At 37.1% G+C, this 24,701-nt stretch overlaps 1 protein-coding gene across 10 annotated transcripts in view; it reads left to right on the top strand.

Annotated features, from left to right (window-relative positions):
* Window positions 1–24,701, top strand: part of LOC127869273 (uncharacterized) — a 103,159-nt gene that overhangs the window by 45,976 nt on the left and 32,482 nt on the right. For all 10 annotated transcript variants that reach the window (XM_052411704.1, XM_052411702.1, XM_052411697.1 and 7 more), the window contains exons 5-8: window positions 2,937–3,014; window positions 3,849–3,915; window positions 15,565–16,886; window positions 19,073–19,133. In XM_052411704.1, the coding sequence (XP_052267664.1) occupies window positions 2,937–3,014; window positions 3,849–3,915; window positions 15,565–16,886; window positions 19,073–19,133 (1,528 nt within the window). The remainder of the gene's footprint in view (window positions 1–2,936; window positions 3,015–3,848; window positions 3,916–15,564; window positions 16,887–19,072; window positions 19,134–24,701) is intronic.

Raw genomic sequence — 24,701 nt, 5'->3', positions numbered from 1 at the left:
CCTGTACGCATAGAAATCGCAGGGTACGCAAACATTTGCTATATATGCGTCCCGCGGACGCACAATCCTAAAAGTGTATAAATTATGATACTGAAAAACGGGCCATTGGAAAGCTTAATTTTGTAATCAACAAGTAGGAAGTGTCATTATGTAACATGTACAGTTTTGATGATAAAATGACCAAAATGATGACCATTCTAAATTTGATGATTTCACAAATACAAATACGTTTTTCTGGCCCATTTCAAAGGCAAATTTACAAAGAGTGTGTGTTTTGTTACAAATTGAAAATATTTATACCCAGTAGGCTTCAAAATGTGCCTGACATGTAACACATATATACGAGTCGCGCTCTGTGAAACAGGGGATTAATGCACGTGCGTAAAATGTCCTCCCAGATTAGCCTGTGAAACAGGGGATTAATGCATGTGCGTAAAATGTCCTCCCAGATTAGCCTGTGAAATGGGTGATTAATGCATGTGCGTAAAATGTCCTCCCAGATTAGTCTGTGCAGTCCGCTTTCCGCCTAAACTAGATCTTTGCCAAGAAGAGACTTTCTTGAAACTAAAATTATCATCAATGCGGAAAGTGTTGTCCCCGATTAGCCTGTGTGAATTGCACAGGCCTATCTGGGATGACACTTTACACATGTGCATTAAACCCCCTTTTCACAGAGCATGGCCCATAGCATATCAAGAATTGTTAAATAAACACTAATATATAAATCTTTAGTTGCATTAAGATATGTTATTGCAAATTCAACTTCTAACTTATGCAATTTCAATGAAACTTGCTACAAAAAACTAGACCTATGTACGCTTTTTACCGGGTTAACACGCGATTGAAATGACAAATACAGAAATGGCAATAAGTAAACAATAATTTTTATTCTTGTATAAGCATGTGAATATATTCATTTTGAAACAAAATGTTAATTTTAATTTATCTATCCTTTGCCTTAAGGATAAATGAATGATATGCAATGCAAATGAATTTAAGAGTTAAGAATAAGATGATTATTAATTCTGCTAATTAACATGTACTTTTATTTGGAAACAGCCTTTCCTAAACATTATGAAGTCCACATCATTCACAGTACATGTACGATTTCATCTCTGATCTTTATGTTTGTTTTTAACAATTATAGTTGTTGTAAGCTTATCAATGCAGGATTGACTTTAGACATTGAGTATGGTATGTCATTTCTTATGGAAATGTGTAAGTTTGTATAATGGTAAATTTTTTTATTACAAATATATAGATTTGTTTGATAACAAACAAGTAATATTATGAATATTAATAATTTGATCATGTATGGTGGAAAACCATTTCTTATGTTAAAAGTAAAAAAAGGGATATTATTAACAATTGCACTTATTGTAAAGAGAATAAATGTAGCATATGTATTTATTATCATAAGTATTGGAAAACAAAACATCTTATAATGTTTTAAAAAATCTGGGCCTATATCAGGGCCCTCTCTTGCCGCCAGGGGAAGCCACCCACATCCCTCATGAGGGGGAATTTCGCGTTGTTTTGGGCGAAAAGGGGAATTTTAGAAGATCTTTTCACCAACCATTCAACACCTAAAATTGCTATATTGTAATGTGATTTACATAAATATACATTTAATCAAAGGTAAGTAGCATTATACCAGCTGGCAACATAGGTATAAAAGTATAAAAAAAAATAAAAAAAAAATTATTATTTATTTATTTTTTGGAGGGGGAATTTTTAGCTGAAAAAGGGGAAAAAAGTATACTTTTTCATGGGGGAAGCCGCCGATATTCGGCGGTAAAAAGTGCAAAACGAGGTCCTTGTATATAGATGTGCACTATATCACTTTTCTACTTTCTCTATTGCTAATTAACTTACCTAGTACAGAACTCTCATTTTCATTGACTGCATAATTTTTATCCCATGCCAAAGGCGGAGGGATATAGAATTGGCGTTGTCCATCTGTCATTCCGTCAGCCCGTTCCTTTGTATATCACAAACTTTTCAGGGCTATATCTAAGAGTGATACACTATATAAGATATCAACAAAAAACTTCATGGATGTATAGATATAAATGAGGAGATTTTGCAAGGGATATATATAAATTCGATGAATTTGCTTGTTACACATCTTGTTTCTATATTTCCATATAAGATAACTTACATGAAAATTATGTCATGAATGTAAACAAGATTACTTTATATAATACAGAGTATCAAACTTTTCTCTGATTGTTGCCTTGAAGATGGAGAATCAAGAGTCTTGGTTAACATAAATTAGTTACACACCTTTTTACTGACCAAGCATGTTACGCTCTCGCCCAATTTTTAATTAACTGACTTATAACACAGTACAGGGTCAGTTAGAAGCCCTGTTACTAATAATATTGTTTGGGAACTTGGAGTATGATCTATTCACCTTATGTCTCTAGTAACATCAAATGATCTACCATGTAAGGTATACGGGATGCGGGATAGCTTAATCATCTTGTTGGTGGAAGTACAATTATTGCCATTCTAAACTATATGGAGAAAAAAACGAGAAAAAGTGTACAGTACTAGGGTTTGAACCTCCCTCTGGCAAAACTGGCCTAAATGCATGTGTGTAAGTGTAGTCCCAGATAAGCCTGTGCAGTCCACACAGGCTATTAAAATCAGGTTAAACACTTTCTGATTTTTGTTAAGAATTAGACCTCCTTTAAACGGAAAATTACTTAAAAGGGAAAGTGTGAACCTTGATAAGCCTGTGAGACTGGGTTATCTGGGACGGCTCTTTACGCACATGCATTAAGCCCATGTTTCCCAGAATGAGAAGCCATTTATCAGCCCTATGTCTAAAGGTCTCAATGAAAGATGCCCATGCGGTCTAAAGACGCACCAAAGTTGTGTACATGTATAAATTAAGGCATAACTTGGATTAATGTGCTTTTTCCCTTCAGATGTTCCATAACCAGTCTTTGCGACCGCTAAATGGTGTAGTGGATCCTTCAAGAGTATTGTTAGGGGTGGAGCATAACGTAAGTACTACTGTAGTAGAAACATTTATATATCAATGTATATGAGCCTTGATGTGGGAAAACAGAGTTCAAAAAAGGTGCCTTAAATGTTGTTCCAGATTAACCTGTGCAGTTCTGCCTTAACACTTTGCATGCTGGGAAATTTGTCATCTGCTAAAATGTCGTCAGCAGAATTTCTAAAATTAGCATTTACTTCGATTTTTTTTCAAAGAATACTATCAGTTCTGTGGCGTCTCATCTGGATCCAAACTGTTTGCAAAGTCCTTCAAAATTCGGTTTCAGCTGTGAAAGAGTTAACTGGATTTTTACTAAAAAGAGACTTTCTTGAAACACAAAATACAATTAAAGTGGAAAGTGTTCTCACTGATAAGCGGAATAAAGTCATTATACAATAGTGGTTCATTCCAGGGGGGTTTATGGCTATCTGGGGAAAAGGGGAATTGTCATATCAAATTTTTAATATCAAAGAAATGGCCAAATGTGAGCTTTTTTTTACCAACACAATATTAACACATTAAAATTTGTATATGCCTTTATGAAACATTTGTTTTAATGTTCATGAACAAAGCTTTATGAAGTTATATTTCATGCCACACACATATGATCTGGTTGACATGATAATAAGTCTAATTTGTAAAGAAATTGACATAACTAGCTCTAAATGTTCAATATCGATTTAAATCACTCCTTAACTGCTGTACTATTATACTACAAATAAATCACAAAAGAAGCTCACACTCCAGTACAATTATTGGATATTTTTTCTGAAAATATAGCCTATGATTTGCCTATTAATGGAGACTTCTATAATGGTTCCATGTTATACGATTACAGGAAGACGTGTGCATGACAGAGAAGGCTGACAGTGATGACACCTCTAGAACAGTGGCCTTGCAGACAGGTATGCTGTAGCAGTTTGCACAGCTATGGTGGGAAAGTGATGGCCCCCTTTCAGATTGATATGAGCTTCCTTCTGGGAAAACTGGCCTGAATGCATGTGTGTAATGTGTTTTCCCAGATTAGCCTGTGCAGTCTGCACAGGCTTATCAGGTACAACACTTTTCGCCTAGACTGGATTTTTGTTTAGATGAGACTTCCTTTAATTGAAAAATTCCCAGGGGTGCGGATTGCACAGGCAAATCTGGGCAGAGACTGTATGCACATGCATTAAGTCCCATATTCCCAGAGTGGGCTAATTTGTGTTTTAATTGAAGTGTTTCATTTATGTTTGCAATATTTGTTCAATGATCAAACAAAAGTATCAAATTACTTAAAATGAAAAATGAACATATTGACTGGCCTTTTAGGACAAAAATCAATTTACTGATCTATGTTGGTTGTATGAGACATTTAAAATGTATATCAATTAACTTGCTGTGTTCTTCTACACTGACTATTAATTTTAATTCAAACAATCACTGTTTTTAAGGTTTTCACTATTATTTGTCTAATCAGATGCCTTTATGTTAATTAAATAAGATGCATTTTTTTCTGAAAAAAACCTTGCTTAAATCTTATATTTTCTCATGCATTAAGTAAGTGTAAACTAAGAGTATTTTAAACTTGCAATTTTAATTATCAATCAAACATAAAAGCAATACCTGATTAAAAGAGAATTCATTTGCTGTTTAAAAGTTGCCTTTAAAATCAATATCAAATAGGATTTTAAAATTTCACAATGCACATAAAAATACTAGTTTTGTGTAAACTTGATAAAATCAACTATTGGTTTACAGAGCGTAAACCTTAACACTGTTTGTATATATTCATGGTGGCATATAAAATGTTAATTCAGTTGAGTATAGGTAAAGACTATTTGTACAAATGAATAAGGAAAGAAAATCAAACTACAACACTGATTGACCCTTTGATACGTATTTGTATGCATTTGTAGTCCCTAATAAAGATAAATTTAATTAACCCATTTATGCCTAGCGTCTATAAAAAAGGCCATGGCAAACAGCGTAGACCCAGATGAGACACGGCATGATGCGGCATCTCATCAGGGTCTGCGATGTTTGCTTAAAGGAATTTCTGTTATAAATATTGTAAATATAGAAATAAATATACTAGACATCCCTAATTTTAGAAATAAATCGCTCCAATTTAGAAGGAGGGAGAGTCCACTAGGCTTCAATGGGTTAAATACTTTTGTGACTAGATTCAAGTTTTAAAGGCTTCATTTCGAACCCTCAGATGCTGTTTGCACGTAGCCATTTTCACTTTGCTTCTGAGTAGGAGAGGGTTAAATGATAAATGAGTAGTCTGTAATTACTATATCCACCTATTACCGATGGCTAATGGTTTCTTTAAAGTCATTTTACATTTGTGAATTGATTAAAAAGTATGAAATGGTGTTTTGAATCGATAACATTTTGTTTGAATATTGATAATATTGAACTCAGAACTTTGTCCTTTCTTATAATATTTTTTTGCTTAAATAGGGTATAGAACTTTCATATTGGGTATTTTTGTGAAAGCAAATTTTTGTAGTCTGGAAAAAAAAAAACTTAATAAATTGTATTACTTACTTCCTGGATAAAAGGCTCATTTGTTTTAAAGTTGGAACTTTTTTCTGACCTTATTGTTGTCCAACTAAAAGAATGTGGTGGATGGGTTCCAGAATATAACCTCTTGATTTGAACTATTCCCTAATTACTCATTGAAATCAGCTAATGAAGTGTTGATCAAATTTAATGAAATTTGACAGCTTAACCCTTACAGTGCGGGAAACGAATTGTGAAGGCCTTTGCAAACAGTTTGGATCCAGATGAGATGCCACAAAATGTGGCGTCTCATCTGGATCCAAACTGTTTGCTATTCTGATAGTATTCTTTGAAAAAAAAATCGAAGAAAATGCTAATTTTAGAAATTCAGCAGACGACATTTTAGCAGACGACAAATTTCCCAGCATGCAAAGGGTTAAGAAGGTTACTATGCAGCTGATTGTTCTGGGTCATAAGTGGTTTACTGTAGAGGCACTGGTCTGTTAAGTGTTTGTTACCTTAGGACAACGCCAGTGTTCTCTGGTTACACCAAGGTCCAGTGATTTGCTGATTTATCTGTCTCAGTCCAATCCAATAAATCAAGGATTTGCTCCTGACAAATATTAGTGCTGATTAACCTGATAGGATCATCTTTTTTTAACAGTGTAAAAGTTCTATTAAAATTTGAATAAAGCAATACATCTGGTACGTGCTCTTTCAAAAGGCTAATCAGGGACGACACTTTCGGCTTTCATGGTATTTATCATTTAAAGAAAGTAGAAAACACAGGCTAATCAGGGACGACAATTTACGCACATGCATTAAACCCCCTAATCATAGTTCACGGCCCATCTGGTTAATCAACCAGGCCACATTTTTGTCCAATCTTACTCGCAGGAATTTTGTAACACTTTGATGGTTCATCAAGAATATGACTTTCAACCAGGTGTAAAGCCTGAACTCAGTTCCTCAGTGGCAGGCTGAAAGCTCGTGTTACATTGAATTATGTACATACTGTTGACTAAAATATGTCCTTGGGAGTTCCACTGCAATGTTTTTTTGTTGTAAAATGTTCATGTTTGAAAAACTTTCTCAGTGTTCATTAGCTATGAATGTTTTTTTTGAAACACTGCTTTCTTGAATATATGGTTAAAAGAAAAAAGTGCTTAAAGGTTTTTGGAATGGACTTTACAAATAAAGCCAATAAAAGGAATGAGGTATTTCATACAAAGTTAAAACTTTAATATGACCAGAACTTGGGAGATGTGGCTCAGCTTTCTGTATTCATATATGAGCCTTGTTCTGGGAAAACTGGGCTTAATGCATGTGAGTATAGTGTTGTGCCAGATCAGCCTCTTCAGTCCACACAGGCTAATCAGGGAAGACAATTTGGATTTTCATGAAGAAGAGTTTCCTTTTATATTTGTTTTCGATAACACCAGTAAGTTTCTTCTCTGATTAGCCTGTGCACAGGCTTATCTGGACAGTTTTTGACATTTTCCCCATTGGCGCAGTACTGGTAAATTTCCCAATAGGGGAACAAATATCGCATACAATTGTTAACTTTTAAAGCACTCTATTTGTTGGTCGGACCAAGTGGCTGCAATAAGGCATTATCAGATTGGCTGAAGTGTTCATTTGAAGGACAGCTAGGACACTACCAATCATTAGGCTTAAGAAGTAATAATGTGATTTAGGAAGTAAGACTTAAAGATTAATTTTAAGCCAGAATACCATGGATCTGATAACATCCAAGGAAGCAAAAATCAATCATTTGGATTAGTTAATAGATAACTGCTATATCTTTAAATAATTATAAGAGAATATGAGAATAGAATGGTAAAATGGTCTGAATGCATGTGCATAAAATGTCATCCCAGATAAGCCTGTGTTGTCCAAACAGGCTAATCAGGGTTGATACCTATTTGCTTTTTTTTCGTATTATTTGTTAAAAGTAGGTCTCTTAGAGAAAATTCAGTTTAGGCAGAAAGTGTTGTCCCTGGTTAGCCTTAGTTCAATTTTCCCAAAGCTTGTGGCTTATTTGCAATTTACAATCTACAAAGTATGCAGATATTTGGACTAGCTGTGTTCTAGACTTTACAAATGGCATTGGTTGCATACTGGGCATTCCCAGGATAGATGTGAGCAGTTTAGACTGATTGCATTGATATGACAGAACAACTTTTAAAAAATGTAAAAATTTCAAACTAGGAAACCAAATCAAGCTATGTTCATGACTATTAATTATACCTCTCTATAGCTCGAATCAGGGAATTAGCAGATAATAAAGACATAAATGGAAACAGAAAGCGTGTTTCTTACATGAATCTATTGACCCTGTTCTTCTGAAGTTAAATGGTGATGTTATTTGTGAGAACGTGCAGTCACAAATCAGCAGATTGTGCACCATATGTCCGTGGAAAGCCATTTAATGCCATAACAGTGTATTTGTTAGTGTAGAAATATTGTAGATAAGCCATTATGGTTTAGATATTTGCAAGTTGCAACACCAGTACTTTTATAATGGTGTATTCAGAAGGATGGAAATGTGTTAGATAAGCCAATATGTATGCAATGTAAGCATGTGCCATATGTCACCCTGTTAATGCCCCTTGTTAACTGTTATTAACACATAAAGAAATACATAAAGCATTGACATAAAAGTCGCCAAGGACAGTTTTTTTCTGGATTGGGATTAGGCAAATAAGCTTTCAGCGCAGTATTTTTAATGCATTTAACTGATATGTTGCTTGGATTCCATATAAAGAGCCTCAATTTTAATATCAGTCACATTACATTCAAAAATATTATTGATTACTGTAGATCCACGAATATAATATGCCCTCGTGCATAATACCCACCCCTAAGTTTGGTCAAAATTTATCAGTAAAAATTGAAAATCCGATTAAAATACGCACTAAAAAAATCAGTGTCCGAAATCAACCATTTCCGAAAAAATGTGTCAATATATTTTGGTGTTGTGAAAATAGCAAATCAATTTGGTGTTGTCAACTATCTGTTTCACGGTAATATACCCTGGTATATTGATCGGGATGTGTTATAGTGCTGTTGTTATGACAGTTGCATAATAAATATCTCTGTCTGTTGTTTATATTACCATTGATTGTTACCGATAACACACGGGCCCCTTGCTGACATCCGGGTCAAACAGTCATAATTACAAAAGAAAGAAGCAGAGACGCTGTTTTTTGTTTTCACATTTAATTCAATTTGACAATATTCGGGACAATAATAGTTATAATAATAATAAAGTAATAAGAAGACAAAATGGTTACTTCCGTTTTTGCAGTTGTGTAGATGGCGAACGACAGAGCGAGCCCTGTTGAACCCCTTTGATGTAATGGTGTAGTTCAAAATGGCTGCCGCGAAGCTAATAACAGCGATTAAGTTGAAAATTTGCACAGGAAAAAATTTGTTCTGCTCTAAACTCGTATATTATACGCACCCCCTACTTGAAGAAAAAATCGGCAGGGAAAAAAGTGCGTATCATATTCGTAGATTTACGGTAATATGTAAAGCATTAGTGATGTTAGCCTTTTTATCCCCCGCCAGAGGCGGAGGGATATTGTTTTGGCGTTGTCCGTCCGTCCGTCCGTCCGGCTGTCCGTCCGTCTGTCCGGCACTTTTGTGTCCGGAGCCATATCTTGGAAGTTCTTTGGTGGATTTCATTTAAACTTGGTATGAGTATATATATGCATAAGAGGATGATGCACGCCAAATGGCATTGTACACCATCTGTTAAAAACAGACTTATGGCCCTTTGTATCTTGAAAAAATGCTTTTTAGTGTCCGGAGCCATATCTTGGAAGTTCTTTGGCGGATTTCATTGAAACTTGGTATGAGTATATATATGCATAAGAGGATGATGCAAGCCAAATGGCATTGTACACCATCTGTTAAAAACAGACTTATGGCCCTTTGTATCTTGAAAAAATGCTTTTTACTATAGGCATTTTTGTGTCCAGAGCCATATCTTGGAAGTGCTTTGGCGGATTTCATTTAAACTTGGTATGAGTATATATATGCATAAGAGGATGATGCACGCCAAATGGCATTGTAAACATCTGTTAAAAGCAGACTTATGGCCCTTTGTATCTTGAAAAAATGCTTTTTACTATAGGCATTTTTGTGTCCAGAGCCATATCTTGGAAGTGCTTTGGCGGATTTCTTTGAAACTTGGTATGAATATATTCCCGTGCCAGAGACAGAGGGATATTGTTTTGGCGTTTTCCGTCCGTCCGGCTGTCCGTCCGGCACTTTTGTGCTTAAGAACCTTTCTTTGTCTTAGTTTTGTGTTATTGTCCTCCGTCCGTCCATCTATCATTATGTTCATCTGTCCAATTTGCACCCATCCTCAAACAAAGCATATGTTGCGGGGGATACCTTGGGCCTTTCAGGCCCTCTTGTTATATTAAGCCTCAGAATAAAATAACAATTTTGTTAAGGATCCAGTCACTCTATGTCATTTTGCCATTCCAATTAAAACTAGAAATGGCTCAGCAGAGGCCGACGCGTATCCCCACGCTACATGTTTGACCCAGGGGCGCCCCAGGGTTGGTAATGGGGCCATGCATAGTTGAGATTGACTGTATTGTCATAAGAGAAGTTCAGTATCAATAAGAAGTGAATCGGTGTAGAAACGAAGAAATTATAATAAAAGACAATTTTGGGTGGGTGTGGCCTATTATTGGCGGGGCGCCCCAGGGTTGGTAATGGGGCCATACATAGTTGAGATTGACCGTATTGTCACAAGAGATGTTCAGTATCAATTTGAAGTAAATCGGTGCAGAAATGAAGAAATTATAGTAAAAGGCAATTTTGGGTGGGCGTGGCCTATGTAGGTGGGGCCCCCCAGGGTTGGAAATGGGGCCATGCATAGTTGAGATTGACTGTATTGTCATAAAAGAGGTTCAGTATCAATTTGAAGTGAATCGGTGTAGAAATGAAGAAATTATAGTAAAAGGCAATTTTGGGTGGGCGTGGCCTATGTGGGTGGGGCGCCCCAGGGTTGGTAATGGGGCCATGCATAGTGGAGATTAACTGTATTGTCATAAGAGAGGTTCAGTATCAATTTGAAGTGAATCGGTGTAGAAATAAAGAAATTATAGTAAAGGCAATTTTGGGTGGGCGAGGCCTATGTGGGCGGGGCGCCCCAAGGTTGGTAATGGGGCCATGCATAGCTGAGATTGACCGTATTGTCATAAGAGAGGTTCAGTATCAATTTGAAGTGAATCGGTGTAAAAATGAAGAAATTATAGTAAAAGGCAATTTTGGGTGGGCGTGGCCTATGTGGGCGGGGTGCTCCAGGGTTGGTAATGGCGCCATGCATAGCTGAGATTGACCATATTGTCATAAGAGAGGTTCAGTATCAATTTGAAGTGAATCGGTGTAGAAATGAAGAAATTATAGTAAAAGGCAATTTTGGGTGGATGTGGCTGGGGCGCCCCAGGGTTGGTAATGGGGCCATGCATAGCTGAGATTGACCGTATTGTCATAAGAGAGGTTCAGTATCAATTTGAAGTGAATTGGTGTAAAAATGAAGAAATTATAGTAAAAGGCAATTTTGGGTGGGCGCCCCAGGGTTGGTAATGGGGCCATGCATAGTTGAGATTTACAGTATTGTCATAAGAGAGGCTCAGCATCAATTTGAAGTAAATCGGTGCAGAAACGAAGAAGTTAATGTAAAATAACATAAAAAATTGAGTGAAAATCTCTGACCTGGCCCCGCTCCAACCCCCATAACTTTTGACCCAGGGGTCAGATCAAAATTCGGTCACTGTCACAGTCGCACATATGCTCATAGCTACCATGTTTGTAAGTTTTAAGGTTCTAGTGCTAATAGTGTAGGAGGAGCAGGTGGCCAGGACGGACAGACGGAAGGACAGACTCACATCACCACAATATCCCCACTTTTTCTCAGAAAAACGTGGGGATAATAAGAACTCAGTGTACCTTTAAAGGCGCCAATTCTTTCAAATGAACAGATCTTGTTACAAAATATATAACTACTTCATTCTGTAACGGAATATTGAACTTGAATGATCACAAGTTTTAACCCTTTGCATGCTGGGAAATTTGTCGTCTGCTAAAATGTCGTCTGTTGAATTTCTAAAATTAGCATTTTCTTCGAATTATTTTCAAAGAATACTATCAGAATAGCAAACAGTTTGGATCCAGATGAGACGCCACGTTCTGTGGCGTCTCATCTGGATCCAAACTGTTTGCAAAGGCCTTTAAAATTCAGCTCCAGCGCTTTAAGGGTTAATGGTGCATTGTAATCATAAACTGACTGTTCACTTGAGAAAAAAATCAATATAACCATAAACAGCCGTTAAACATTAACATCCTGTGAAAACTTGTACAAGTCAATTCTTCTAACAATGAAGAATTTTGATTTAATATAGCATTAGAATTAGATAAATTATTTGCACATGGTTGACATTTTATTTGAAAACAGTGGACATCATGCCAACTATTCCAACCCCATCTTTATATTTTAATGGTTTATGTGTAAAGATACAAGTCATGCAATTATTGACAACCTAGAATCACATGTACCAAGTGTTTGAAATTTTGTCAATTTACCAAGTGATATAATATCATGTACCTTGTATTTTCATTTTGTCTTAACTGGCCTTTAATTTTATTGTGTTTATTTGTCTCCCACATAGATTCACACTGCACGCTGTTTGTTTTACTTCAATCTCTGATCCCATTTAGCATAATTGGCCCTGTTATTTACATATCAAGCCTAGTCCATGTTTGCTGTTTGAACAAAGAAGGGTTCTCAAAACTAGATGGATTGCCTGTTCAAATGCATGTAAAAATCATTATTTACACACTCAAACTTATATCTGAGCAACAATTTACAAAAACTGGGCTCAAATCATGTGCTTAAAGTGTCAGTTTGGACATTTTATTTCAAGGCAGTCTCTTTCAAACAAAATCCAGCAGATAATGAAACTGGTCCTTTAATAAGATTGTGAATACTGCACACTGCATACTGCACAGGCCAATCTGGGATGACAATGCAAGCACAGACATTCAGCCCTTGTTTCCCACAGCGTGGCGTGTATAGATATGCCCAATGTTTATTGGTCAATGATTGATTCTTAGTGCCTACATCATGCATTCTAGTTGGAAGAAAAGCATTTTTTATTAGGACTACTAAATGTGTATGCTATTCTGGTCTATTTTCATATAGAAGAATTGCAGATATTTATTGAGTTGAAGTGAAAATAAAGGATAACTAGAAATTGCGCGGCAGAGGCCGACGCGTATCCCCACGCCGAATGTTTGACCTAGGTGTGCCCCAGGGTTGGTAATGGGGCCATGCATAGCTGAGATTGACCGTATTGTCATAAGAGAAGTTCATCATCAATTAGAAGTGAATTGGTGTAGAAATGAAGAAGTTATAGTAAAAGGCAATTTTGGGTGGGTGTGACATATGTGGGCAGGGCGCCCCAGGGTTGGTAATTGTGCCATGCATAGTTGAGATTGACCGTATTGTCATAAGAGAAGTTCAGTATCAATTTGAAGTGAATCGGTGTAGAAATGAAGAAATTATAGTAAAAGGCAATTTTGGGCGGGTGTGGTCTATGTGGGCGGGGCCCCAGGGTTGGTTATGGGGCCATGCATAGTTGAGATTGACCGTATTGTCATAAGAGAGGTTCAGTATCAATTTGAAGTGAATCGGTGTAGAAATAAAGAAATTATAGTAAAAGGCAATTTTGGGTGGGTGTGGTCTATGTGGGCGGGGCGCCCCAGGGTTGGTAATGGGGCCATGCATAGTTGAGATTGACTGTATTGTCATAAGAGAAGTTCAATATCAATTTGAAGTGAATCGGTGTAGAAATGAAGAAATTATAGTAAAAGCAATTTTGGGTGGGTGTGGTCTATGTGGGCGGGGCCCCAGGGTTGGTTATGGGGCCATGCATAGTTGAGATTGACCCTAATGTCATAAGAGAAGTTCAGTATCAATTTGAAGTGAATCCATGTAGAAATGAAAAAAATATAGTAAATGGAATTTTTTGGTGGGTGTGGCCTATGTGGGCGGGCGCCCCAGGGTTGGGATTGGGGCCATGCATAGTTGAGATTGACCCTAATGTCATAACAAAAGTTCAGTATCAATTTGAAGAGAATCCGTGTAGAAATGAAAAAATTATAGTAAATGGAAATTTTTGGTGGGTGTGGCCTATGTGGGCGGGGCGCCCCAGGGTTGGGAATGGGGCCATGCATGGTTGAGATTGACCGTATTGTCATAAGAGAGGTCCAGTATCAATTTGAAGTTAATCGGTGTAGAAATAAAGAAGTAAATGTAAAATAACCTAAAAAAATGAGTGATAACGCGGCCCCACCCCAACCGCTATAACTTTTGACCCAGGGGTCAGATCAAAATTCCAAATAGTGCAGGGTCGCACATATGCTCATAGCTACCATGTGTGTAAGTTTCAAGGTTCTAGTGCTTTTAGTGTAGGAGGAGATAGTGGCCAGGACGGACGGACGGACAGACGGACGGACGGACGGACGGCGGAGATAACCACAATATCCCCACCTTTTTTTCAAAAAGCGTGGGGATAATAATATCCTAAGTAGACTAAAGTTTACCAAGTGCTTCATTCCCAATAAACCTATCATAAATAATAAAAGCTTGAGCAAATTCAATTTAATAAAAAAATATTACAATAACAAGTTATAAAACTTTGTTCAAAACAAAAAATATTGCACAAAATAATAACACAATATTTGAAGCAATTAGTTTTCGGCACTTATATACTAAAAAATAATTTATATTTGGACTTAAAACTGTCTTGCAGCAAGGGAATTAATTTGGCATTAGTTGCTTTTCATATCTTTTCCACTTGGCATCAGATGACAATTTAAGTCCAAGTAGAACAACTTCAATCCCATGACATGAAAAATTATGCCCCTGTATTTAAACATGGATAGTTCAGTGGCATGTAACCCTGAGACTTCAGTATTGTAATATATTGATTATTGATAATTGTTAATTGATCTGTGATGTACTGTTCTGAGTGCTATGCAGAGTGAATAGATATGAAAACATTCATCAGAGTGTGCTTAGTTACGTATTTGATACCGATTTTTGACGCATTTGTAGTCCCTTAGAAGTTAAATTTAATTAAAGACCTTTCTTACAAGATCCAAGTTTTAAAGGCTTCATTTCAAACCATATACTCATGAGCAGCAAACAGCATAAAACCTGAACAGACTGCGAGTTACTCGTTGGCTGTTCTGGTTTTATACTTTTTGCACATAGCCATTTTCACTTTGCTTGTGAGTGGGAAGAGACCACCAATGTTGCATATCGTATTGATAAATTATTGCAAAGGAAAACATGGCGTTATAAGACAAAGTAAATGGGAAGTTTATCTCAACAATAAATCATTGTGGTCATGTTCTGGGAAAATGGGGCTTCCAGATTAACCTGCGCAGTTGACGTTTAAAAGAAGAGAGACTAAGCAAAAAACTAGTTTATGCATAATTTTATAGTGTCTGGAGATTGCACAGGCTAATCTGGGACAACACTGTACCCACATACAATAAGCCCCGTTTTCTCAGAGACAAGTTTATTTAAATGTTAGTAGGGTAGTTGTCCTGAAATTGCTTAAGTGAAACTTTGCGAACACATGTTTGGCTCAAGCTTCACAAAACTAGCTGAGATTGCTTGTTCACAGGATATCCTGACTTCATAAGAAAATTGTTCTGTTTCATTGAACACTGAGCCACAAGTTCTTAACTTGTACTAAAGATCACAGTTTTTGTTCCTTATTCCTTATTATTTATTACATAAAACTTGCCCACTTCTTGCCCTCTGCAGACCTCTAGTAATGTAGGAATTCTGGCTTGGTTGGTCCAACTTCTTATTTTGATGACTGTAGTAATGTCCCAAAATAAATTTTATGTATTCATGTGAAAACTCAGGGCTTTACGATAATCTCTATAGGGCTTGATAAGTACAGGAAATTAATATGGAGATATATGTTTGCATTTTTGTGCAATAGTGACTTATTTCTTTGCAGACTTTCCGGCAGAGATAGCGGATTCATCTTTGGACGATATGCCAAACACGCTGTTCCAGAAGAACTTCTCTAACATTCAGAACAATATAGGTCAAGACACAAAGACAAAATTTAAAAACAAGCCTTCTGTCTCAAAACGTTCATATTCAAATGCTGATGTGCCATCATCCACACAGTCATTGATGACATCATCAGTTCAAGGTGATCATGTGACTAAATTGCATTCTGGAAAATCTGGCACATTGCCAAAAGAAGAAACTAGGTCAGGGTCAGATGCTAATTTTAATGGTTCATTAGAATCAACACAGTATTTATCCAGTGGTGCAAATGTGCCTTATCTAAATAATAACCCGACTGGAATATCATATGCAAGTGTTGCTCAAGGTAGGCCTAGTCAGAGTAATTTGAGTAGTAAAAATGTCAATTTTTCACATGTTTCAAATAATTATATTTATAGAAGTTCTGTTTCTCTGGCAACCAGTGATGCTAAAACCTGTGATACTAGTTCTAAGGATAGTTTAGGGTTGAAAAGTGGGAACAAGGCCCGCTATGGTACGATAAATGTGCTGGATATTATCAATGACCTAGAAAAAGCTGATCTTAAAAATGAGGAGAGCAAAAATGAGGTGAAAAATAAGGTAATGGAAAAGGATAAAGTACCAAGTGATAAATTGAATATTACTGCTCAAGAGTTCAGGCCAAGTGCTGCATATCAAATAAACGGGGAGGTTGCCTCCCTTAGTCAAAGTGTGAATGCAGTAGCCTCCCCTGGGAGTTATGGAATACCACAACTGCCGCCTCATTTTCCTATGCAAGGGTGGCCATGGACTTCTAAGGAGAATATGATGCAGGTTAACGGCTTAAAGTTTGTGCCTGGGGTGGGAGAAATGTCATGGCAACCAATGTTCCCTCCACCAATACCTCCAGTGAACTCTCAAGGTCACATAGGTCTTATAGGCCCCATCAGTTTCTCTGACGCAGTGCGTCGTCCACCATCAACCCAAAATTTAGCTAACCCAGTCTGCAATGCAACCAATGTAACCAGCACTAACACAAACACCGGCCAGGGTTCAACAACTGAAGCTGACGGTGAACAAAAGAAGAAAAAACGTAGAAGACGGCGACGGAAAAAGAAGAACAGTGAGTCTGCGGGCGATGGGGAAAATGTAGACTGTGATGACGCGTGTTCTGGTGCTAACGATGATGTGATCCTCCATTTTGAAGATGAGGCGGAGTTCCCGGACCTGGCATGTGGGACGGGACGGAGCGTCGAGCGTCCGACGGCAAGTGTGGTGACGTCATATGGAGACGTGCTGAAAAATGTGAGTTGACATTCATGGGTTACCTCAATGCATATGAGCTTTGCTCTGGGAAAATGGTGCTAAATGCATGTGCGTAAAATGTGGTCCCAGATTATCCTGTGCACTCTGCATAGACTAAATTAATCAGGGTTGACACTTTCTGCATTTATTGTATTTTTAGCTCACCTGAGCACAACATGCTCATGGTGAGCTTTTGTGATCGCCTTTTGTCTGTCATCTGTCGTGCATTGTACGTTATCCGTTGTGCGACGACAACATTTTCCTTATTCACTCTCTAGAGGCCACATTTATTGTCCAATTTTCATGAAATTTGGTCAGAAGATTGGTTTCAATGATATCTTGGATGAGTTCGAAAATGGTTACGTTTGCTTGAAAAACATGGCTGCCAAGGGGCAGGGCATTTTTCCTTATATGGCTATAGTAAAATCTTGTTAACACTCTAGAGGCCACATTTATTGTCTGATCTTCATGAAACTTGGTCAGAAGATTCATCCCAATAATATCTTGGACGAGTTCGAAAATGATGCCGGTTGGTTGAAAAACATGGCCGCCAGGGGGCGGGGCATTTTTCCTTATATGGCTATAGTAAAACCTTGTTAACACTCTAGGGGCCACATTTATTTTCCGATCTTAATGAAACTTGCTCAGAAGATTGATCCCACTGATATCTTTGATGAGTTCAAAAATGGTATCCCTTGCTTGAAAAACATGGCTGCCAAGGGGCGGGACATTTTTCCTTATATGGCTATAGTAAAATCTTGTTAACACTCTAGAGGCCACATTTATAGTCCGATCTTCATGGTCAGAAGATTTGTCTTAATGATATCTTGGATGAGTTCCAAAATGGTTACGTTTGCTTGAATAACATGGCCACCAAGGGGCGGGGCATTTGTCCTTATATGGCTATATAAGGCTATAGTAAAATCTTGTTAACACTCTAGAGGCCACATTTAAAGTCCGATCTTCATGAAACTCGGTCAAAAGATTCATCCCAATAATATCTTGGACGAGTTCAAAAATGATGCCGGTTGGTTGAAAAACATGGCCACCACAGGGGCGGGGCTATTTTCCTTATATGGCTGTAGTCAAACCTTGTTAACACACTAGAGGTCACAGTTATTTTCCTATCATCATGAAACTTGGTCAGAAGATTTGTCCCAATAATATCTTGGATGAGTTCGTAAATGGTTTTGGTTGCTTTAAAAACATGGCCACCAGGGGCGGGGCATTTTTCCTTATATGGCTATATATGGCTATAGTAAAACCTTGTTAACACTCTAGAGGGCACATTTATTGTCCAATCTTCATGAAATTTGGTCAGAAATTGGTCTTAATGATATCTTGGATGAGTTCGAAAATAATTATGTTTGCTTGAAAAAAATGGCTTCCAAGGGGCGAGGCATTTTTCCTTATATGGCTATAGTAACATCTTGGTAACACTCTAGAGGCCACATTTACTGTCTGATCTTCATGAAACTTGGTCAAAAGATTCATCCCGATAATATCTTGGATGAGTTCAAAAATGATGCCGGTTGGTTGAAAAACATGGCTGCCAGGGGCGGGGCATTTTTCCTTATATGGCGATAGGAAAACCATGTTAACACTCTAGAGGCCACATTTATTTTCCGATCTTCGTGAAACTTGGTCAGAAGATTTGTCCCAATAATATCTTGTTATCTCAGGTGAGCGACTTTTGGCCTTTCAGGCCCTCTTGTTTTGTTTGAAGGAAGTCTCCTCTAAGCAAAAATCCAGTTTAGACAGAGAGAGTCATCCTCGATAGACAGAGAGAGTCATCCTCGATTAGCCTGTGCAGACCTTTATGCATATGCATTAACCCTTTGCATGCTGGGAAATTTGTTGTCTGCTCAAATGTCGTCTGCTGAATTTCTTAAATTAGCATTTTCTTCGAATTTTTTTCAAAGAATACTATCAGAATAGCAAACAGTTTGGATCCAGATGAGACGCCACGTTCTGTGGCGTCTCATCTGGATCCAAACTGTTTGCAAAGGCCTTTAAAATTCAGCTCCAGCGCTTTAAGGGTTAAGCCAGGTTATCCCAGAGCAAGGCTTGAAGCTGTGTTTACAATCATTTTCTGTTATCAAACCCACTTGTCATATTCTGTTTTCAGAATCGTTTGGCCTGTCCTTTTATCAGTCTCGGTTACATGTATCATGGTCTGTTTTCAGACTCAGGTGCAATCTACATTGTCTTCACAGGACGATTCGTGTGCTCAGCTCTCTAACTCAGGTGAGTGCTGTTGTCATAGTTACCTTCCTCTGACTGAATGATTCTGAGTGACTGAATGAGTACCCGTGTTCATGATCAACCCTTTACGGCTTTGATCCTCGTTTTGACGCACTGTGACAAGTTTGCAGTTCCTTAAAAAATCTCATTGAATCTTATACCGTTTTTACTTGATTTTATTTTAAGTTTTATTGAAGGCTTAATTTTGTACTCTTAGGTACTGATGAGCAGCAAGCAGCATAAAACCTGAACAGACTGTTATTGACAGGCTTTCTGGGTTTATGCTGGTTGCATACAGCCATGTTTACTTTTCTTCTAGTGGGGAAAGTAAGGAGCTAATGTTAGAGGAATATGCCTTGACCGTGACCAAATCTTCATTTTCCTTCAGGGATTTTTTCTTGATTTGAGGAAAGGGCCTTGCCTGCCATTTTGGTGCTAAAAATATTGATAAAACTGATACAAAGGAATACATTTTACAAAGAATGCTTTAATTTTGGGGAAAATTGCATCATTTGTAAGAAATAGAGCCTCACCCTGGGAAAGCGGGGCTTGATGCATGTGAGTAAAGATTTGTCCCATATAGGCTGTGCTGTCTGCACAGGCTAGTGAGTCATGACTGTTTCCACGTAAGCTTCATTTTACCCTAGAAGATACTTCCTTTAACCCTTTGCATGCTGGGAAATTTGTCGTCTGCTAAAATGTCTTCTGCTGAATTTCTAAAATTAGCATTTTCTTTCATTTTTTTTCAAAGAATACTATCAGAATAGCAAACAGTTTGGATCCAGATGAGACGCCACGTTCTGTGGCGTCTCATCTGGATCCAAACTGTTTGCAAAGGCCTTTAAAATTCGGTTCCCGCACTGAAAGGGTTAAATGAAAATGTCCATGTATTTAAAGCGAGAATTGTTGTCCCAAATTAGCCTGTGCATATTGCACAGACTATTCTGGGAAGACACTTGCGCACACACATTAAGCCCAGTTTTCCCATAGTGTGGCCCATATTGACATGACCCCATTATTGTGCCAGAGAGCTGATACAAGTTTGTATACTGTGTGTCTGTCAATGTTATAAAGCATGTCAGTGAGCATTTTGCACTGTGTGACTGAGTGTTTTGTAATCATGAAGTACGATCAAGTATGCAACATTATTACGCAGTGGATGCATGTTAAATATGGGCTATCAACAAGTAAGAAATGTTATCTTAATCTTATTGCAGTTGTAAATTTGCCCTTTAATATGATGTTGACAGATTGTGGAGAGAGGCCCAAGGTTTTTGTTTGCCAAGTAAAATATATATCTTGGGTAAGACCACTAGGTTCATGGTTGGTAAATATCTAAATGTTAATTAGCTTTCATGACAAAATGTGATTGAAATAAATTTGTTTTTCTACTGGATGAGAAATTTTAAAGTTGGAATCCAATTGAAAACTAAAACCTGATATCAAAATTTGTTGATTCATGTTTGCATACAACAAACAGGCATATGAGTATTTTGTTTTGAAACTGTAGATTAAGTTTTTTGGCTACTTCAATACACAATGTATAACAAGACAGTGCATTTAACCCTTTGCATGCTGGGAAATTTGTCGTCTGCTTAAATGTCGTCTGCAGAATTTCTAAAAATAGCATTTTCTTTGATTTTTTTCCAAAGAATACTATCAGAATAGCAAACAGTTTGGATCCTGATGAGACGCCACGTTCTGTGGCGTCTCATCTGGATCCAAACTGTTTGCAAAGGCCTACAAAATTCGGTTCCCGCACTGAAAGGGTTAATAAAGATGTGAGATTGCTTTGGGAAATGGGTTCTAATGCATGTGCATAAAGTGTTCCCCAAGATTAGCCTATGCACTCCACACAGGCTAGTTAGGGATGCCACTTGCCACCTTGGACTTGGTGTGTTTGTTAGATCTGTGCGTTTGCTATCAGTAAGAACTTAATGAACTGCAACGTTATTAATTTTTCAAAATATTTTACCACAAGTTTTAACCATTTGTAGATTTTATTGCATGTCCATATCTAAAAGTCAAGGTCACACTTTGAGGTCTTTGGTTTAACGTAGGACTATGACAGCTTTTCTGAATTGTCAGTGTTTATTTCATTATCTTGGGAATGGGGCTGGAACCCGTCGGATGGGGGAAAAATCACGTCATTTTGACTAAATTTGTGAAATTGGTGTTGTTGTTATTTTGCTAACACTTACTTACTTAATACTTAGAAATTGAGGATATAAGTGATTTCAATATTACCTAAACTAAGGTTCAATTTATAAAGCTGGAATGGAAGATAAGCTAAATATTTAAATTTAATAAATGAAAACAGGTTTTTTGTGGAAACCAATTGGGAATTTTTAGGTTCCATTTGGGAAAACAAAAGTATACCTTTTCCCACTACCAGCCCCAAATTTGAGCGAAAAAAACACACTTAGTGTTTAGTCATAATTCATCAATATTTTTTTTTCTTAACCATTTTTTTTGGGAGGGAGATTGGATGAATCATCAATTACTCTGGCCAAGGGGTCAAGGTCACCATGAGAGGTCAAATGATAAATAATATATTGCATAGCTTGTCAAGGCTGTAACTTCATCGTTCAAAATAAAATGGGCTCATCAGGGATGACATTTTCCGGCTAAACTGGATTTTTGCTAAGAAGACTTTTTAAACAAAAAAATATAATACAAGTGGAAATTGTGGTAGCTGATTAGCCTGTGCAGACTACACTTTTCGCACATGCATTAAACCCCCTATTTCACAGAGCACAGCCCAAATTTACTTTTAACTTCTAATGTTCAGGTGGTATCTCTTGCATTGACCTGTATTCCTAGGTCAACGGTCAGTGTCAAACTAAGAGATAGAAGGTTAACTCTTTCAGTGCTGGAACCGAATTTTGAAGGCCTTTGCAAACAGTCTGAATCCAGATGAGACGCCACAGAACGTGGCGTCTCATCAGGATCCAAACAGTTTGCTATTCTGATAGTATTCTTTGTAAAAAATCGAAGAAAATGCTAATTTGAGAAATTCTGCAGACAACATTTTAGCAGACGACAAATTTCCCAGCATGCAAAGGGTTAAATATGGGCATATTTAGTGAATTTGTAGGAAATATAACTTTTGTCTTCAATCAGTTCATTATAATTTTCCCAAGACTTTCACCCTATCAAGACATGGAAGTCGAGCTTAAATATCAAAAGTGCACAGTTATATGTAGATAATTTAATGTATGCATTAATGACAATTATTTGACAAAAAGGTTCGACATGTAGCCTAAAGACATGTAGTTGTTGTATTGCATTGTATTTTAAAATGTTTACTGCTTTTTCAAGATAGCAGCTAGCAATAATCATTAAGTTTATTGAGCATTTAGCAAAATTAATGTTAATTTTATTTATGTTCACTTGCTGTAGGCTGTAATCTTAATACCAAAGTATTTGCTGGGAAAATTTGACACTTAATTTGAAATAGTGGAAAGCACATTAACAAAACTGCACTTTAATTATACAACATGTACATGTCAATCCCAGTAAACAGTTATTGTTATGATAATTTTTGACACAAAGGGTGTTAAAATTATCAGAAATCCTAAAATCTATGCAACAGTGAACACATTTGTATGTGCTTGAAGTGCATTTGGTCAAGTAAGCATAATAGGGTTATTATCAACTGCCAATGGTGGAGGGATATAGAATTGGCGTTGTCTGTCCATCTGTCTGTCTGTCCATCCGTCTGTCTGTCAAAAACCTTTAAGGCTATATCTGACAGAAACCATTCAAGATATTTTTTGTGACTTTTTATTCAAGATATCCAGGTAATTTCTGTGCATTCCAATTTTGAATTGCGAAAGGTAGCACTCATGGCTGTAAACTATTCAAAATCATAGGCAACATCTGTGGTATCATAATATTATTTTTTCAATTGCTAACGTCTTATAAAACTTGTAAGCATAGGCGTTAGAAGAGCTAGATAAAATTTCATTACAATTTCTTTAGAACTTGATCAATTTGGTTACATTAAGATTGACAGGTTCAATATTGCTCCATTTGAAGCTCATTCTGGGTAAACAGGGCATAATGCTTGAGTGGAAAGTGTCATCCTATATTAGCCTGTGCAGTCCCTTGCATTAAGCCCTGTTTTTCCAGATTCAGGTGCATATTCACACAACCATCAGTCATTCTTGACCCAGGTAGGGTTTCTCTTTGAATCGGAACAGCAGCGAAGACAGATCAGTCAGCTAATCAGGGACGACACTTTCCTCCTTAATTGGATTTTTGCTAAGAAGAGACTTCATAATAAATTATACGAAAAATGTCATAAAAGCGGAAAGTGTCGTCCCTGTTTAGCCTGTGCGGATTGCACGGGCTAATCTGGGACGACAATTTACGCACATGTATTATGCCCAGGTTTTCTCAGAACATGACTCATATTTACACTTCTATCAGTCATTCTTGTGCCAGGTAGTTTTCGTTCTTGGTATCGGAACAGCACGAAAACAGATCAATACATGTCAATGCTTATTCAAATGTTGTGCTGACACATTACTCTCTATACTAATATTGGACACAAGCACATTCCTTGACTATGGATTTCAAGTACCCAGTATTGTATGACTACTTAATGAACTGGTTACTGATCCTTGAACTATGGAGTATAAAGAATCTTGGTTGAAATCTAGAAGCATAGTGGTTGATAATAAATATCTTTTATAATTTATTATTGTCTCTGGATAATTTTACAGTTATTGTACTTAGTACTTTTAGGAATGCTGGCGCACCTGTAATTTAAAAAACTGTTTATCTGATACCTGTCTAAGTAAAAGAAATAGGTTGAACAATTTTAAGAAGAGAGAAAATGCAGGTCACTTGTGCTAATAAAATGAGCACTATAGATAGTCAAGGGGACTTGTTACATTAACAAAAACATGTTGATCCTGTCAAGGTCACAGCGGACTTTTGTAGTGTGTGTATTGCACAGATGGTTTGTGAAACAAGATGTTTGTGTCCAGCCTAGACCTTAATAGTGAATAATGTGCAGTCAGCACAGGCTAATCGGGAAGGACACTTTCTGCCTTAACTGGATTTTGTTTAGAAGAAACTTCCTTTTGACCGAAAATTTCTATAAAAGCGGAAAGTTTTGACCCTGATTATTAGCATGCGCAGACTGCAGAGGCAAATCTGGGACTATATACACACTTGCATTAAGACCAGTTTTCCCAGAACACGGCACTAATTTGCCTCTAAGGCACACACACATTGGCTGGTTACTGATACAAGTGGTGTTATCAAAGCATTATAGAGTATCAACTGTTGTCCTCATTCTTTTCTCTATGCTTTTACTTAGAACCTGATACAAAATAACCTTGATTACTGATCTTAGAATGGGATCGCTGTTATTAATTTTATTTCGGATATAATATTTGCCCAAAGCATAATTGTAGTCTTCAAATCAGGTGTTTGAGTGGAATTTTACACCCTTGCCCAATTTGTGATTTTCAACCGGTATTTGTAAATTGATCTCATTTTTAGACCATAGAGTTTATTTGTATAAGACCGGTATTTTGAAATGAGAAATTTTGAAAT

This window comes from Dreissena polymorpha, chromosome 2 (genome assembly GCF_020536995.1).
Source record: "Dreissena polymorpha isolate Duluth1 chromosome 2, UMN_Dpol_1.0, whole genome shotgun sequence".
NCBI lineage: Eukaryota > Metazoa > Mollusca > Bivalvia > Myida > Dreissenidae > Dreissena > Dreissena polymorpha.
This window is presented reverse-complemented; position numbering and strand designations above follow the sequence as displayed.